This window comes from Apaloderma vittatum, unplaced genomic scaffold, assembly GCF_000703405.1.
Source record: "Apaloderma vittatum isolate BGI_N311 unplaced genomic scaffold, ASM70340v1 scaffold6024, whole genome shotgun sequence".
In the NCBI taxonomy this organism is placed as follows: domain Eukaryota; kingdom Metazoa; phylum Chordata; class Aves; order Trogoniformes; family Trogonidae; genus Apaloderma; species Apaloderma vittatum.
This window is the reverse complement of record NW_009710824.1, coordinates 34-19,079: the sequence shown is the minus strand read 5'-3', so window position 1 is coordinate 19,079 and position 19,046 is coordinate 34. Positions and strand designations below refer to the sequence as shown.

At 44.8% G+C, this 19,046-nt stretch overlaps 1 protein-coding gene across 1 annotated transcript; it reads right to left on the bottom strand.

Annotated features, from left to right (window-relative positions):
- Nucleotides 1-417: 417 nt before the first annotated feature.
- MIS18BP1 (MIS18 binding protein 1) lies at nt 418-16,135 on the bottom strand (the record flags this gene model as incomplete). The annotated part of the gene is made up of 13 exons (XM_009867392.1): nt 418-560; nt 1,094-1,278; nt 2,084-2,214; nt 2,415-3,124; nt 4,938-5,043; nt 5,465-5,631; nt 6,518-6,675; nt 7,049-7,139; nt 10,953-11,083; nt 12,815-12,891; nt 14,548-14,990; nt 15,683-15,691; nt 16,010-16,135. Coding segments are annotated over 13 exons (2,477 nt in total), but the record flags the coding sequence as incomplete, so codon positions are not given.
- Nucleotides 16,136-19,046: the final 2,911 nt, after the last annotated feature.

Genomic DNA, 19,046 nt, shown 5'->3' with positions numbered 1-19,046 from the left:
GCTGCTTTCCAGCAGGACATCCCCATATCTGCCTTGGTGCCATATATACTTCAAAACCCATATACATGGAAAACGCTTTGCAGGGGGTGAAAGAAATAAATAGTTCTCTCCATAAACGAGTGGCTTTGTCTTTACAAACGCAAACAGAATTTTAACAAACATCTAGAGAGTGTAATTGCGCTTCAGCCCAGGTGAAGCTAGTTTTGCAGCCCCATGCAGCAGGAGCACTGCTCTGCAGAGGCCACGGGCTGCACGTTCCCGCTGCTGGCACTCCAAGGGTTGCAGTAACAAACCGGGGAAATAGGCCTCTTCCTCCCCAAATCCACAGGATTTTATTTATGGAGCAGACTCATAACACCCACCTGAAATACCAACGGGAGAAGCGCACATGTATACATGCCGCTTGCCCAGACTTACCTTGACTCTTTGATTCTGAAAGGGCGTCGCAGTGAAAATATCGTCATGGTTGTCCTTCGGCAAATGGTCCAAGAAATCCCTCATCTGCTGCTTCCTTTTGAAGGTTCCCACTTTGGCAGTGATTGTCACTGGCTCTTTCTTACCTGCAGGAATCAAAAGATTAATTGTTCTAAGCCATCGGTGATTTAGCACAGTTTGATCATTTACGAACTGCAATCAATGCTTAGGGAGTCCGCTCCTTCTTCTGTGGAAACGCCTTATTGCTTCGGGGTGACTCTCTGAGCTCTTACACAATTTACACTTTCAAAAAGAATTTCCACCTAGATTTTAAGCTCCCCCCTAGAGGCTTATATAGCACCCGTATGCTCTCTGGAGAGACAGCTCTACAGGCAGTTTGTTACTGATTAGACCTCCAGGAGCCTCCAAGACACAAAGAGCTATCCTGAGGGACAGCTGGCAAGACCAGTTTAAGTTCTCCCATCATGCCAAGAACTAGAAAACTAACAATACCCTTTCTCATTACTTTGGTCATCCTTGGCACCCTCCAAGCTCTGCAACAACGGTTATACTACAGAAGAGAACCTCCTTTGCTACTAGACCCTCGCATGCAGTTTTGTCTCTGTGGAATCGCTACGTAACAAAAACTGTTTAAAATGATTCAAAGACAACAAAACACCCAGAGTCAAGTTGGCAGGCTTGGGTTTTCCCGAAGGGGCGGTCGCCTTGGTGGGTGCTTTGGAGCCTTTCGCCTGCTGTTCCTCCGTGTACTTCTGCTGGCATTCCTCTGCCGAGCGCGAGCCCACGGCCATGGCCACCTCCACCCAGAAGCCATTCCTTTGCTTCGGCAGCGACGCCACGGCCCTGCCGAGAGAATGACACCAGAGCTGCCATCACGACGCCGGGCCCGGCACCCGCAGCGCTTCACAACACTCTCCTTCATTTAAACCATCGAAGCCGAGAGCTCCGGTACAAGATAAGCTTCTTATCAGTAGCCAGTTCCACCCCCCGCCGCCCAAGACATGAGCCCGTGCCCTTTCCAATTTCTCATCTAAAAGAAACAAACCCAGACACGGTTCTTTTGTTACTTAATGTATGCATTAAACACCGCCCAGTCGTTTGCTGATGTAATTGGACAACGTGCTTATTAAACATTCTTGCAGTTAAGGCCTCCTTTACAAAACATCAGGATGTACGCATGTCATGTTAAATGTTTTACTCTATTAGGGGAGAGAACATATATCTGAATATATCTGTACTTACGTATATATCTGACTTAATAATTTGTAAATATGAATATTTTGACCTGTAGGCCTACTCAATTTTACTCATTTACCACTTTTTAGTTTTCGAAAAAACAGGAATAGATTCACAAAACGTTGCCTAATACCTGTAATTCCTCTCGACACTGGTGACGGGAGCAGGGGCTGCCCTAGGCTCACATTTATAAAACCTCCCTTTCTGAAGTGTCTCCCCGTTATTTAACCATTTTTTGTGTTTTGTTAGCAAGCTTCATTTTCAAGAGGGAATCAGAATACAAGGGAAATGTTTACAATGACATGAAGGAGACTGAATCTGAAGGCCGTGGCTCCAGACCACCCGACCCCCCCCGTAGCTCACCCCTCCCCAGTTTTTTGCTTTGCCCTGGCGAGACAGGGCAGCCACTTGCCTGTAGAGCTTCTGCAATTCCTTTTCAGACCAGCCATCGGCTGCCCTTGGAAAAAGCTCCAGAGATTTCTGCACCTTTTCCCTCTCAAGTTCTCTCAATTTTGCTGCCGAAGACTTGGCAGTATTAGAAACCTCACAATTGGGTTTCCTGGCAGGTAATTTTGCTTTCTTTTCTTTGATCTGAAATTCCGCTTCACTGGTTTCGGGTTCGGTGCAAGAGTCGAGCAAATACATCGGAAGGTTGGCCTTGGAAAAAGCTCCAGAGATTTCTGCACCTTTTCCCTCTCAAGTTCTCTCAATTTTGCTGCCGAAGACTTGGCAGTATTAGAAACCTCACAATTGGGTTTCCTGGCAGGTAATTTTGCTTTCTTTTCTTTGATCTGAAATTCCGCTTCACTGGTTTCGGGTTCGGTGCAAGAGTCGAGCAAATACATCGGAAGGTTGGTTCTGCCTCTCGTCCTCCGTGCCTTGGCAGGCAGCTGGGCAGGGCTGGACTCACTAGAGGGTGTTTTTCCTCCAGGTAAATCGGAAGGGCCGATGGGTTGCGGCACACCTGGCCTCAGTGGTGCAGCGTGGGTGGCGGCCGAGCGTCCTGTTGCCCCTTGCTCACACGACACCTTGTTTGCATCATCCTGGAAACATTTACGGCTCGAGGAAGATTTCAAATTTTGAATCTTTTGCCTTGATAAAGGTTTCTTTTTCCTTTTGATGGACAGCGGGCTATCTCTGCTGGATTCCTCTTCCTCTTCTTTACTTGACAATCCTTGCTTTAGACACTTGTCTGGAAGAAGCTGTTTGGCTGACCGTAAGGAGTACTGGTACAGTGGCAGTTCTCTCTTTTCCTGTGTCATTCCTGGGATTCTGCTGGTTTTGCTCTGTACTCCAGGGTTTAATGGAGTCAGCATAATGGAGAGCTGTGGTTTAATTTTCGTACTACGCATTACATCATCACTTTCCTCATCATCTGACACGAAGTGCCTGGCCTTCTTTCCAGCAGACTTGCCTTTGCTTTTGGAACTTACTCCTTTTTCATTCCTTTTCCCTGAAAGAGACAGTATCAGTGTAACATCATCAACCACGATAGTGTTCTCAGAGAAGCAAGGACCAGCCCTCTGCTGGATGCACTGCGTCCCACGCTCGTTAAGACCTGGGAACTCCTTTCTCTTCTACAAAGCAGAAGGCAGAGCCAAGCAGCACCTCCCGCATCCCCCAGGAGCCTCCCAACCATGAACAGAACACTGGAGTTCTTCAGGACAAGGAGATGGTGCATTGAATGGTCACACTGGCACACAAAAATAAACTAAACACTGCTTCCCTCCAAAAAACAGTAAAATGACATTTACGTGCGGAGTTGGTGATGTTAGGAAACACTTCATGGAGCTCTGCCCGCCCCTTCCCCGTTTAGGGGACACGTAGGACAGGTGATCTCTGACCTGCTCCCAGCGACCTGCCTGGCAGGGAACTGCAAACTCGTTCCTGCTGCTACGGGGCGGGCGTGACTTTACCAAACATGACCGAGTGAAACCAGCACCTAATGAAGCTTCCCGAGGTGGCGACACCTCCTCTCCCATACATGTATCTCGGAAGGATTAGGGAGGTTGGATTAGATGACCTCTAAGGTCCCTTCCAACCTAAGCCATTCCATGATTCCATGAAGGCCTCACACATACACTCCTGGGGATTTCACAGAGTGGTTTGGGTTGGAAGGGACCTTCAAGCCCATCTCGTTCCAACCCCCTGCCCTGGGCAGGGACACCTCCCACCATCCCAGGCTGCTCCAAGCCCCGTCCAACCTGGCCTTGGGCACTGCCAGGGAGGGGCTGCCACAGCTGCTCCGGGCAACCTATGCCAGGGTCTCACTACCCTCATCATAAAGAGCTTTTTCCTAATGTCTAATCTAAACGTGTGCCAGCGGGATTAATTTCTTCAGGAGCAGGAGGCTACAAGACTCAGCCAGCCAGCATGCTGGCCGTTCCTCTGCGTGGTGCTCAAGAAGCAGAGAAAAATCCATTTACACATGACTCACAACAACCCCAGAGCACAAAACCAGCCTCGAGCACTGAATTAATTCCAAGAGTGTCCTTTGGGTCAGCAAGGACGTCCTGCCCCTGCCCAGTGCACTCCTGGGAAAGACTGATTCCAGGCAGCTGAAAGAATTAGGAGTATCGAGGTTCCAAAAGGGAATGTGAGAATAAAATCGCACACAGAAAACGTTGCTGAAATGCTATGGCTGCAGCTGAACGAGCACGGACTTGTGCTGCAAAGAGCTTTTCTGCAGAAAACATTACGAGTGGTTTAAAAAAGAAACCTTTGCTTCATATTTTATATTATTTCCAAGCTCTTATTATTTCCAAATTTTATCAAAAACAAAGGGTTAAAAAACTGTGAATACACTTTTTTTTTTTGCCTCCATAGGCGTTTCATTCATTTGAATTCATCCAGCTCAGGAAGTGAAGCCAGACCACCAGTCTCTGGCCTGGCAAACTCCGCTTCTCTTCAGGCTCTCCCAAGTCACACATAACAGCTGTGCTGAGAGCTGAAGTACAGAAACTTAAAAAAAATAATAAAAATCATAATCATTTCTCTTCAATTTCCAGGAGAAAGTTTGCCTCCTTTCCAGGAGAAATTTCCCATTATGTAAATAAGGAAGTGATTTACAAGGCTAGTTTGTATCTGGAGCTGTAAAACTCTGCATTAATGCTAGTCTCATAGATTTTCATGGAAACAGCAATCAATCATTAAAAGATTTAAAAAATTTCTCTGCATTAGCAGGACATCACCATGCTGCTCTGGCACTCAACTCATAATCCCACTGATTCCAGTCAATAACTTAAAAAAAGGAATATTTTTTTTACCTTTACTCTCTGTTTTTGGTGCTTCTTCAGATGTCTTCATTTCTTCCTTTCCTTTCTTCTTAGAAATGGAACTGGCAGGTTTTTTTGATTTTTCATTACTAAACATCTTCAAAATAAAACAATTTAATCTAAACTTCTGCAAGAGATTACATAGCAAGCCTACCGATGCCAGCTCCGAAAAAACCAAAACGTTTACAGGATTGGTAGGTTTACCAGTCACCTCCATCAACAGGTGTCTGCTGAACACCATTTAAGGGACACAGGTGTTAACACAAACACATTCTTTCACAACAACCCCACCCCAGTTACTTTTCCAGAAGTAATTTCCCATTGTCCCTATTTTACTAGCAACAACAACCAACCATCTGGTAATACAGAGATTATAAAACCACTTCATAACAAAAAAAATAGTCTTAATGTTTTCAAGACGTGCTGACTCTTCAGGTACTTATTCTGTGGGATCCCTAGTCAAGCTCGTTCATTTTATTTAAGATATGCTGAAGTAACAACGCGCAGAAGAACCTTACCATGGTCAGGTAATCTGTTCCACCTTTTTCTATAGTAACGTTTAGATTCTGATCAACAAACTCCCGCTGCCCACACCAGAAACTTAGTGGTGGTTTAACGAGACGGCCGCTACGAGTGTAAACTCTGCTCGAGTCGTTCTCTATGGAGCAGTGCTTCGGTGTTGTATCTACGAGAGAAAACACGAAATGCATTTTTGTCCCAACCGCTGTATTGAAGATTCACCACTGCAGACTTCACAAGCGCAGGAGCAGAATTAGTGCTCAGAGCAGCTTACCTGCACCGACTACCTGGAAAATAATAAACTTATTACAATGCTATGTCATTCTTCAAAAAGCATACCTTAGTATGCTTCACAAGTTGTAAAATTTACTGTGTCACCTTTTTGCTTTGGTTAGAAGACAAATGCTGTCACAGTCATATAGGGAAGCAGAACAGTAAAGAAAAGTCACATCACACAAATCCCAAGTAACGAGAGAAAAACGTAAAACAGCTTTTATGGTGTTAGCAAGAAAATCTGATTAGAACATTAACAAACAGTACAGTGATGTGTGGCCAAAGCCTTGTCAGAAGCTATGACAGGACATTAAAAAAGTCAAAGTTAAAACCCAAAGCTATTACAACTCTCACAAAGCTGGGAGTGCATTATGAGGCAAAACCCCTACACCTGGGTTGATCACTAGAGGTTGTGGCTTTACGGTCATTTCCTCTGGAGGAACAATCAAGCGGAGCGTGCTGTCAGAATAAACAGCTCTGACTCCACAGCAGCCTCCTGCTTCTCTCCCAGGCTCACCTCAGGGCACCCTCAACTCTTGTGCTGTCGCGCATCAGGGAACCAAAACCATAGAAACTAGTCCATGCTCTTGATCCTTGCAGTCCAGCACCAACAACCCCCCCAACCAACTCGTTTGTTACCTTTTCCACACAGCCTAATTACCAAGATATGAACTGCACAGATATTCGATACCTTTTGCTGGGGAAAGCAGCTCTCGGAAAAAAAAAAACAAACCAACCACAAACAACTTGTTTTTTCTGAAGGTCCATTAGATACCCACAAGCATCCTCATCGTTCCTCGGTGATACTTCATAGGTGGTGTTTCTGATTTCAGATTTCTTCACACCTCTTGCTGAATATTCTGTATTTTTCAACACGTCCGTACCCACTACCGAGTCGCTCTCTTCAGCCTCACCACTATTTTGTTTTTCTTCTTTCCTAACGATTTGGAGTTTAAGAAAAGAAATAATAAACACTTGAGGCAGTTGTCCTTTAACAACACATTAGCTTACACAAAACCTGCATTTCTCCTCGTCCTGGGAAAAACCCACACAGACACCGTGCGAGCCACTAAACCGGGGAAGCCCTTTGCTTCTGTTTACTCCCAGGAAACGTAAATCAGCGGAGCAAAACCAAACCAGTTTAACAAAGAACAGCAAAAGGGCATCCTTCCCAAGGAGTGACAAGGTTTGCCTGGAATGTGGGCTTCATGCACACATCCACAATCTCTAGTATGGTATTCTTAAAAAGCAAAATCTCAATAAATAATTAAGAGAGCACTGCAGTGAAACAGAACCTCCAGAGGAATTACCTTCTTCTGTCCTCAAGAAACTCCTCAACGTATTCCTTCCACTTTTTGGAAAACCCGTATGTAAATCTTTTGATGAAGCGGTAGGGAAATCCTGTTTGAAACAAAAGTGGCATTAGCAGTAGCCGAGCAATACTTCTAATCAGAAAGAGCAGAAATAATATCCAGCACAATCACAGCTCTGTAAGTACCTCAGAAGCTCAGCACATCTTTAAAACTAACGAGACACAGGTTTCCCTGGTTTAAGGGAATATCAGGCTGCAGAGAAGTCACCCAAGGGGGTCATTAATTACAGGAGTCAGGCCCTGGAGACAGCACTCTCAGTTTCTGGGGCCCAGGAGCACGAGCTTTCCCCTGTTCGTCTCGCTGGGCTGGTGTGTGGCCTCTGCAGAGTGCCACGAGTCCCACAGGGAGCCTGAGGATTTGGGGTTCCAGTTAAACCTAAGGTGTTTGGGACTGATGATATCGAGGCAACTCCAGTTGGAAGGAAACTTTAATTTGCTTTGCTACAGAAGCAAGTGCACAGAGACTGCTCGTGAGGCTTCAACAGAGAACCACTGCACCAGGATCAGGTGCAAAGTATGTAGCAGCAATAACCTGGGAAGTTCTTTGGGTAGTATAGATACAGGAGAACAACTCTGGTTTTGTCTTTGAAACTGGAAAACAACCTTAAAAACATGTTGATGCAAAGGTATAGTGTAACCCTTTGCTGCAACAGAGAAGAAGAAGCATCACTTGAGCTCCAGCCTTTGGGTAAAACATTGGACGCTCTCGTGGATGCTGCCATGCACCTTCCCATCAAGAGGAAGAATAAAATAAAACTACAACAAAAAAGAAATCACATCCATGAACTGTTATTCTTGGGAGCTGAAAGGCCGATAGTGTCAGCATGCACAGAGAGTTCCAGGAACTGAGCTCCTCCAGCAAGGCTGGGACACAAGAAAGGCATTCTTTTGGTAGTTTGTTTGGAGTACAACCAAAGGCCCAGCTAGCCCCGGCCAGGGAAAGGATACCAACAGCAGAGGCCAAAGCAGAGAGCAGAAGCACGGCAGCGATACAGGAATATTCTCTCCAAGTGACCTCCTGAACTCCAATGGAGAAATCGGCACCGATTTCTATGTAATTAAAATCCCTAAAGGAAATCGTCTTCCAGGAAGTTGCTCAGTGTCCAGTGGGGCTCACGTAAAACTTCAGCATCTGCAAGATCTTGTGCAAGGATGTCCACAAAGGAGATGCACACAGCAAGGAAAAAGATTTATTTGCCCTCTACAAGGTGTTTTGTATTTCCTTTATTCTGTTACTGCAAGAGACCACACACAATTGATCTTTATTGACCATCTCCCTCCCCGTTGTTATTTCATTAACCTCTTCCATGCTTCCTCCCCGGTTTCCTGTTTTTCAGGCCCCAAACTCTTAGCTTAGTTAATCCTTTGCCCTGTGAAAGCCATTTTTTTAAGTTCAAACACGTTATTCTCCTCCACACACCTCCTACTTCTTCTGCCTTCTTTTTGAGGGTAAGTTGTTGGGGTTTCTGTGGGGAGGAGGAAGGAAAGATGTGGAGCCGTACTCGGTTTTCAAGATGTTCCTGCATCAGAGGTTTCACAGCCAATAGTCTTTTCACTGCTCAGATTGTTTAACTGCCAGTGAGCGGTAAGCTGTCCTCTGAAGAGAGCCATCTCCCAAACACCCCACACCTTGTTCCTCAGCTTTTGCAGTGAACTGAGCCTTACAGTCACGGATCATCTTGAACTATCACATAGGGGTAGGACCAGATGATCTTTAAAGGTCCTTCCCAAACCAAACTATGAAACAATTCTGTGATACCTGTAACAATATGCTTTCCCCTACCACCGCAGGCATCATTTTACATTTATCAAGACCAAATTTCATTATTTTAACACCCACTCTGAAGCTCTTACAACATGCTTCGTGGCTGGCACTCGCTCACCCTCACCGTCCTGACACAACTTAGTGATGTCAGACAGACCACAGCGGCTGCTTACCAGCTCACGTTCTTTTCTCCAAAGTTTACGGATCTGCTCAACCATCCCCATCATTATGGGATTCTTTTTATTCCTCTTGTTTGTTATTTAAACCCACAGAAGCTCCTCCTCTTTGTCACACAAGTGCTTGGCATTCTTACTGTCTTCCCAAGAGCTCTTCTAGCAGCCCCAAGCCAAGGGGCCCCACCACAGGAGTCCTGTGAGGCACTACTTCGTAGATGCCTTCTCCCGCACCTCACTGCCTGCCCAGCCACCAGTCCCACCCATTACTACAGCTTCCCTTGGTTTATGTCATGGGAACAGCAGACTCCACATTCCTGTTTCAAGGGACTCGGGAAACAGCTTTCTTAAAAAGCTTTGTGCCAGTCACCTCTCAGGCCCACAGGTACTGAAGGTGTCACACACCAGTTATTTCATCCTTTCAGCTCCTGTGAAGCGCTACAGGACTAGCATTTCCTTTGGTTCATTCTTTACATGGACTGAAGAAAAGATTGGAGGTGTTTCCAGTGCTTCAAGAGTCACGCGGAGTATCGGTACACACCAGCCAAACGTTTCCCACAGGGGAGTAGTTCTGTCCTGATGCAGCTTCATTCACGAGTTCTGGTGCCACTGCCGCCAGCCGCCAGCACCACTGGCAGTTCTCCTCTCTACCTGCATCAGCTTTTCTTTAACTTCTCTTTGGATCCATACACCAGTATTGAGTCCGCTATGGGTATTTTCCACGCTGGACTTACGATAGGGTTTTTTGTGTGTTGGGAGGGCAGGCGAGGGGGCAGCCAAGAAGGAACGACGTTTTGCTGCGAGTGCTAAGTCTGAAGATCAGAGGAACTGAACCAGCCCGATCTGTTAACTCTCAGGCTTAGGAAACCTCTGTGGTACCTGAGCCACCCTGCTCAGAAGTCTCTTGCTGCCGCTTGTCCTTCTCATAATATTAAGATAAAACCAGATGTGAGCATTTAGCAAAGGGATTAATAAAAAAAATCAACTCAGAGAGCAGCCAAGTCAGGCATTTATCAGAATGCATCCCAGTACTGCAAACAAGAAGAAATCAAAGCCACAGACACATCTTTGGATGCCTTGTGCTCGGTCTGAGCGAGCAAAGAGTGCACAGATGCTCCTTTAAAAAGAGCATGAGCATGCACACAAGGCATGTCTGTATTAAGGTAAGTATTTTTTCCATCTGTGCCACAGATAATCTTTATGTTCCCAGAGCTGCCTGTAAGCACTAACACGGCAGCACATTTACCAGTGAGCATGACAGGATGCATGTGAAGCAAGAAGAGTGGAATAAAGTCTAGCCTAACTTTAGCTTTGTGTGTAAATTAAATTGTCTTAAAAGTTGCACATGCTTCAAAACAATCTGAAACAGGAAGCTTTGTTGGATTTGGTAACCACTTAGACCCTAAAGATGGATCAGTTTAGTACATTAAAAAGCACTGATACCAGAACTGGTCTGTCTCCAAAAAGAAATTCCATGTAGTGTGGCAGAGCCAGTTGTTAATTACTGAATATAAAGCCACAGGTAGAATGTGAACATCAGAGTAATTTCAACAGTGTATAAACAAACTCTATTTGAATGTCTTAGCACCGTTTCAATGACAAAAACGTTGATCAAAATTAAAGAAAAGCAATCTTAGCAAAAACCAGTTTCTTTAAAAGAACACCCCCGTTAGCCAGCCACACACTCTGAAAGCCCTCTCTAACTGCAGCACCCTAAACCCACCAGCTACGACTAATCTTCGATAGTGTTTAGAAATCTGATGCTGGAGTCCCTTGCCAGCATGTGCTGAACACCCCTTCAGCCCAAAGAGCAGAGTGCAAAATGTTTGTTTCAGCAATCTGTTTGATCATGAATCTAAAACCCTTCTCAGTTTGAAACGTTACATTAAGAATCATCTCCTTACCTTCTTTTCTCATCGAAGCTGAATCTATAGTTCCCTGTAGCACATAGATGCTGCCAGACAACGTTTTAACTTGGTCGCTTGCCAAGCGTTCTGTAATCACATTGCTGTGCCAAAGCAGACCCTTCCTATCTCTAAGAAAAGACAGAAAACATGAAGAACAGAAATGAAATACTGTGTTCATAAAAGAAGGAATTTAAAACTAGAATATTGGGACTGGCAGCGTTACATATTTTATGAGCGACATAGACACTGGCAGGATGTCCTAAGTATTCTTTTTTCTTGGAAGAAAGAACAGTTCTGACCTTGTCTAATACTTGGAAGAGAGGCAAAATGAACATGTCAGCTGCTGCAAACGTTAGTCACACAACATCAGCTTAACATTAGGCTGCAGAAACAAAATGGACTGAAGGACTCAATCCAGCTCACTATTGCAGAGATACCATTATGCAAGTTACTGAAGCACCATTATGCAGGTCAAATGTATACTTTCCCCAGGGTTACTACATTTACTTCTGACCTGTCTATTTAAAGACCAGAAAACTGAAAAAGGAGCCCTCATACATGCAAAAACTGGAGTTGTTAAGAAATTAAGGGACTTCTCCATGAGACTTAAAAAGCAGACCCAAGCATTGAAGTAGAAAATCTACAAAGTCTTGGGGTTTCATTTTGGCTTTTTAAAATTTTTTTTTATGTTTTAAAGTTTACTTTTACAACAGTAACCAACAGACCAAACTACAGAACATTATTAAGGGCTGAAACCCAGAACAACAGTGAAAACATTCAACTGTATAACTTGTCACAAAACATTCAGAGGTCAATTCAGAGAGCTGTAAAGCAACCAGACAGATCATGTGGAACCACCGCGGATTGGATACGTGCCAACACCAATGGCAAGAGAACGTGTGGCTGGTAAGGAAGGGTACAAAGTGAGAGGCACAGGCATGGAAACTAATGTCAGTTCCTACTACAAATCCCACTACAGAACCTGTGGCCTCCCGACATTGCTCGCTGAGCTTACCAAACTCCTTCCTTTCCACTGCAACTGCTGAGCGAGGTTCTGACTTTTCAGTAGATAAGTAACTGTGTTAGGTAGTTACTATCTACAAAAGAGTAGAATACTCTTCTCCAAGGGCGTATTTTCACAATGTCGTCAAATAGCTTTAGTGTTCTGACACTTCCTGATCTTTTAGCTGTTTGAATACGATCTGACCAAAAACATAACCAAAAAACCCCACAGAGTCAGTTTTCAGGTGGATGAGCTGTGGGAGGCACAGTGCCATCACCTGTGACACGGCAGGGACATACAGCTGATAACAGTCTGCACCAAGATTGGCTTAAAGCAGCCACAAAATAGAATTTTTATGAAACGAAGCAGAAGCTTGTAAGACCCCTGGTCAGCACCAGTCTTGGGGAATCTACTAGACAAACGCATTTGTCTTTATTCCTCCTAAGCTGTTCGATCAGTTCAGGACTGGACTTGAAAATAATTCTTTAACCAGGAGTCTCCTGTATGTAGCTGCTCTACCTTTTGCACACACAAAGGAATTCACTTCTCCCTTCACAGGGAAGTTTAAACTGTAACGTCACTTTGTATCTACCAAAGGCTCAGAGTAAGGTCCACGAAGGTGTAGCTCCCACGGCCACCAGGACAACTACAGTTCCTTCTCCACAAGCCCTCCTCGGCCTCCGGCCGGGCAGCCCCTCCTGCCCCTGGGCACCAGCTCTGCCACTCTGCAAAGCCGGGACGCAAACAGGATCGGTGCGCTCAGCCAGAATAGAGATAACTATTAAAAAACACGGTAAGAGCCGTAAGCGCTGTCACAGGGGTCAGGATGCATTTACATCAGAAAACTTTTTCTTACTTGCGTTTTCCTTCGACACATATTGCAGTGTTACCATCCATCACTTTAATTCTCCAACTTGTTAGACAGATATTTTTCTGTTAAATAAATGAAAAGAAAAGTCATTTTTAAAATACACCAAGCTAAGCAACATCACCAAAGCATCAGCAAAATAGAAATATAACTTCAGAGGGTATTTAGGCACCATCCTCCAGACCAGAAGTGAAAACAACTATCATACACATAAATAGTGAAGCATAATCAAGCTGCAGTCTAATGCACAAGCATTTAAATTATAGAAAATTGAGCAATTTGATGTTGACTTTCAGAAGACAGTCATTGGCCAAGAATTCTAGCAAATCCACAAAGTTCCTAACGAAAAATACCAACACTCTGCCATACCCCTTACACCTGTCCTCTGGTGCTGTTTATAAAAGCCATTATTAATGAAAAATAAAATTGTATTCATTAGCTACATTATTGCTAAAATCTAGACAGTATAAAAAAATCTGATATTGCAAACTACTGCCACAGCTGCAGTACCTTCATTTTGCATGAAATAACTGGCAAGCCAGTTGCACTGGAGTTGCAGTTTGGGAAACCGTGTGTGAAAAACACAAGAGCTTCTTGGAAAATGATTTTTTTAACATCTGAATCTACCACTACTCCTCCTCATCACTTCAGCTCTTTTCTTTAACAATGTTCACCTGCTGACCATCAGCTTTGACTTCACAGAAGATCTTACCAAGGATTTAACCTCAACTCGGGAAAGGTACTTGCCGTGTCCAGCCAGCACCTACTCGGGGCTCAGACGCAGTGTCCAGCGACAACAGCTCTTTTAGCATCTTCTACTTAGCTACAAAGCTTTGATATTAACGCGTATCTGTTCCTTGTGTAAATCAAAGCTCATAATAAAGGTAACTTTTTTTAATACAGGGAAACATATCAAACATGCTTGACAACAGCAAGGGGGGATGAAACAATGAACTTGTTTAACGTGAGGAGGACTACAATCCGACGGCTTTCTCCGTGGACTGAAGGCAACTCAGACCTTGGGAAGGCACGCTCCCAACAGCTCCCTGGGGCAATCACCGCGGGACACGGCACGCTTCAAAATACACCGCTTTCCTCACCATTTACTCAGGAAGTTGTAAATACGAACAAGCACACATTGAACAGAAAATACAACCTGCAGATGAGACTCCTAGGACCAGGTTCTTGTCTCCCTTTGACAGAAGTTTGAATATTCTGTAAGAAAGCTGAGACTTTTACCTCCCCACCAGCTGTACAGAATGAGTTAACGTTAGAGCCATCCCTGGCCTACAGCGAGGGAAGATCTCTCCTTCTTGGCTTTGGCCAGGAGCTGGACTGGCCAGTGATTTGTTTCGGGTCCACCATACCAACCTACGGCAATTAATATATTAAAGAGATGACATAGGAGGCTCCTTCAAATAGAGGATTCCTCCAACCCATAATGTGGCTTGTGAATACTAAACCTGAAAGCCTTCCTTTATACAAAAAAACCAAACAACACCCCCCTCCCCAGAGACTGTCATTCTGGAGTACAGGACAAAACCCACCCTTTGGATGGGAAAGTGTTTACTAGTAAGGTCTAATAAAATGATCGTTTATTCTCAGTTCTGAGTGCTCACTGCTCCCAATACAAAATAAATAAATAAATAAATCAATCACAACTATGAGCTACAAGCAACCACAGGAGAAATCAGTTGCCCTGAAGTATTAAGTTCTCCCACCTCTTTCTCTGCTTTGCCAGCAACTTCATCTGTATGAGGTTTATCCAAAGGGGCCTCAGAGTCTTCTTTTGGCTTTTGCTTCCTAGGAATGTGGATTTTGGGAGAAGAGAGCAGAATACTACATAAGCACTGTGGGAGCTCTTGAGACTTAGTCTCCACTGTCTTTCCTACTCCACGAGCAGCTTGTGTACCACTCGGCTGCAACCCTCTTCTGTCTTGATGAAGCTCAGGGGCCGAGTTTACATTTGCAGAACTAGTCACTGGACTTTGAGACATTTCGTCATCAGCATCCACCGATTCCACAATGAAATCATACTGATTATCTTTATCCGTGACCACACACTCTATAATACCGTCCCTGAGCTGTTCAGAAACAGTAGATTTGACTGATGGCTTTTCTGTAGTTGTGGAAGGAGGAATGTTCTGCTTGATTGGGCTTGAAGCTGTTGAAATAAAGGGAATAACGAAGAAATTAGTGATATTTGAGAACTCATAAAAATATGTTAATAAAGTTAGCTCCATTTTTAATAAGGGGAAGTTGCGTTCATGAGCACTACAACAATTGTGACAGCACTACCTGCTTCAGTTGTTGACAGTAACAGCAATTTGTTCTTTGAATTTGTTCAGACTAGCATTTCCTCTCCACCAGATCAATACTCCTCCTGTTAAAGGCTTAGAGACATCCCATTTTTCCCAAAAACCAAGCTAACGCACACCAAATCTATTCATAGTATACCCTTACCATTCTTCTCAGCTTTTCTTTAATGAATCCTCCTTGTACAGCAAAAAAATCTCAAAGACCAAAATTTCAGATATTTTCATCTTTCCAGATTTCAAGATCTGGACTTGTAGCCATGTTGCTGCTCTGATGGGAGCTACAAGTACTAGTCTTTGAGTGTGCAGACAAATTAAGGTCAATTTTGATGCTGAACACTACTAAGACTTTGGCATTCCTCATTTTTTTGATCTGCATTTTCAAAACTGAGTTACAGGACAGAAGCATATACAGGGTTGCTATCAAGTAACAACATATAAAAAGCAAATAGAATTGTTCACAAACAAGGGAAAGAAAACAATCCCAAAAACACACAACAAATAAGAGGTTTAGGATTTTTTCCACCAAGTTTCATGCTACACCTAGTCTCTAAAGAAATTAACCCCATAAGGAGCCTGAAGGTTGGTGGCTTTTCTTGTCAGAGGAGATGGTGCACTCAAACGATATCAAGCTGAAAGGTCAGGAGCCGACAGCCCTATCCATAGTTAAATAAAATCTAATGCCATCTCTGGGTTAGAAAAGGCAGATTTGTGAGCTTCTTCCTCTACGCTCCACTGCACGCAGACTACAAAGAATGATACTCTGCCAAACGATACTCTGCCAAAGCACACGACAGATCATAAGTGAGAAGAGAAACCCTGAAGTCAAGAACATTTTGGAAGTGATTTTAAGAGCAATACCAAGTACCTTTTTGCTGCTGCTTCAGTTTCTGCTTAGCACGCAGGAAGAACTTCCGTGGGGACTGCGATACAAGAGAGTCTATGGGTAGTGCTTTCGTGGTTTGGTTCTCGGGAATCTCGGCGATAAGGAATTCTGGAAAATAAAAATAACAAATAAATAAAAATACACCTTTATACTTGTGGAAGAAAACCTTTTTCATATGGGGGGCTAGGGAAGCAAAGCACAGACTTTGTAAGATACTAAACTGCACTATGCAATGAGAAGTTTTCTTTGCTTCCCCAAGACAGATGAGCAATGCAACCTTTCTCTTTTCAGCAGAGAGTGGCTGTTCTGTTCCTCGGCTGTACATGAGAAACACCCTCAGGTGTGTGTAGGCACGTCTGGATGCAACTCAGCCCACAGGAATCACAGGAGCTTGGAGGCACCTGCAAACAGGATTTGTCTTATAGTAGCAGTGGTATTTTAACAACTGGCATCAATACTAATCCCTTTTGATATTCGATCAAAAGTCACTATCAATTTGTGATGTGTTGATGGAAGGGCAAAAATACACCTTTTACGAATCTGTCGTTAAAGAGAAAAGGAAACTTCAAAAGCTTTCAGTTTTTATAAAAAATAGAAACATAGGATGGTTTGGGTTAGAAGGGACTTCTACAAGTCACCTAATCCAACCCCCTGCAGTGAGCAGGGTCATCTTTAACCAGAGTCCCATCAAGCTTATCCTGAATGTTTCCAGGGATGGGACATCGACCATCTCTCCAGGCCAGTGTTTCACTACTTTCACAGAGAATTTCTTCCTAATATCTAATCTAAACCTACTACCTTACAGTCTGAAACTGTTACCCCTCATCCCATCCCTACATGCCTCTGTCAGCAGTCCCTCCCCAGCTTTCCTGTAGCCCCCTTTAAGCACTAGGAGGCCGCTATAAGGTCTCCCCAGAGCCTTCTCTTCTCTTCTCCAGCCTGAACAACCAAACCCTCTCAGCCTGTTCTCCCAGGTGAGGTGCTCCAGCCCCCCCCACATCTTCATGGCCTCTGGACTCGCTCCAGGAGGTCCATGTCCTTCTGATTTTGGGGGCCCCAGAGCTGGACACAGAACTGCAGGTGGGGGTCTCACTAGAGTGGAGCAGGAGGCAGAACCCCCTCCCTTGACCTGCTGGCCACGCATCTTTTGATGCAGCCCAGGACACAGTAGCCTTCTGGGCTGTGAGTGCACATTGTTGCCTCATGTTCAGTTTTTCATCCACCAGCACCCCTGTCTTTCTTCTCAGGGCTGCTCTCAATCCCTTCGTCCCTCAGCCTGTTTGTGCTTGGGATTGCCCCAACCCAGGTGTGGGACTTTGCACTTGGCCTTGTTGAACTTCATGAGGTTCACATGATCCCACCCCTCAGCTCATCCAGGTCCCTATTAGTGACATCCCTTCACTCCAGCATGTGCCCCACACAGCTCAGTGTAATTGGCAAACTTCCTGAGGGTGCCCTCGATCCCACTGTCCAGGTCATTGGTGAAGGTATTAAAGAACACTGGTCCCAGTACAGACCTGTGAGGGACACCACTTGTCACCCATCTCCATCTGGGCATCAAGCCATTGACCACCACCCTCTGGGTGTGACCATCCAGCCAACTCCTCATCCACCAAACTGTCCAGCCATCAGATCTGTATGGCTCCAACTCAGACAGAAGGATGTTGTGGGGGGCGTCTGTGTCAAAGGCCTCACAGAAGTCCAGACAGATGACATCCCCTGCTCTTCCCCTGTCCACTGATGCAGTCACGCCACTGTAGGAAGCCATGAGGTTGGTCAGGCAGGACTTGCCCTTGGTGAAGCCGGGCTGGCTCTGCCTTAGCAGAGCCTCTAGGAGGATCTGTTCCATGATCTTCCCAGGCACAGAGGTGAGGCCGATAGGTCGGAAGTTCCTAGAGTCTTCCCTTCTACCCTTTATAAAAATAGGTGCAATGTTTCCCTTCTTCCACTCACCATAACAACGGTTTAATACCACTTTTACTGCATCCAACAGAAATACTAGGAGTAGCACGTGAGAAGATTTAGGAAAACTTTTTCATCTATAACCATAAAACAAGGGCACTGACACCTCCGTAACTACAAGTTCTTTTGAGAACAACTTGAACCTCTCACCAGCAAAAACAGTGCTAAGCTGCCCAGGCTAGGTAAGACAGGCTGAGCACTTTGCCTTATTTTCTGTAATTCTGTCTTAAAAGTAACACAGACAAACCAGATAACTCTTAACCCCCACCCAAAACAGGATAAAAGTTCAGTGCAGGAGATTTGTACGCACTGTACTTCAGACAAGAACACAACTACCAGTGAAGCATAACTATTGATAAACCAGCTGATGTTTTAGTGGGTCACCCACCGCAGGTGATCACAGCATGAGAATGACAGGGCATCACCGCAGGACACCTTCCTCTTTAAAACATCCTTGTTACCCTCACAGATACACAGAACCAGAAGGAAGGGCTCTGCTCCTCGCCTGCAGCAGCTGCAGCACGGTGACAGGAGGGCACAGCGCTCCCGAGTTCACATCCGCCAACTGGTCTGGAGATGCACTGGACAAACCATCAGACGGGACAATGCCCCAGGATTTCAAATCCCGAACAATTCTTCCATGAACCTTTCTCATTTCTGTACGGCTTGTAGAAAGTACTTAATTGTTTTGATGCTTTTTACTTACAGAGTGTAATTCACTGTTTTGCAATGGGTCGATCCATTCACAAACACGACAGAGGGAGCACTTAAAGACAGGCTGAGCAAGGAGAAAAAGCCACAGGAGGGTATGCAAGGTAAAGAAAAGGGAAATCAACTATGCTACAGCTACTTTGGCATTAAAATACCACTATCTAAACTCCTTTTTTTTCTTTTTCTTAAATCCCAGCCATCTCGGGGAAAACCGGTACCGGTACCATATATTTTGACAACTGCGAACACGCCCTGGCTGCTTTCTCCAGGCCCTGGAAGAGCCTTAAGGGAAATGCAGAGAACTCCTGCCGAGCTAACGAGGCGGTTTTCTGGGGAAAGGAGCGGA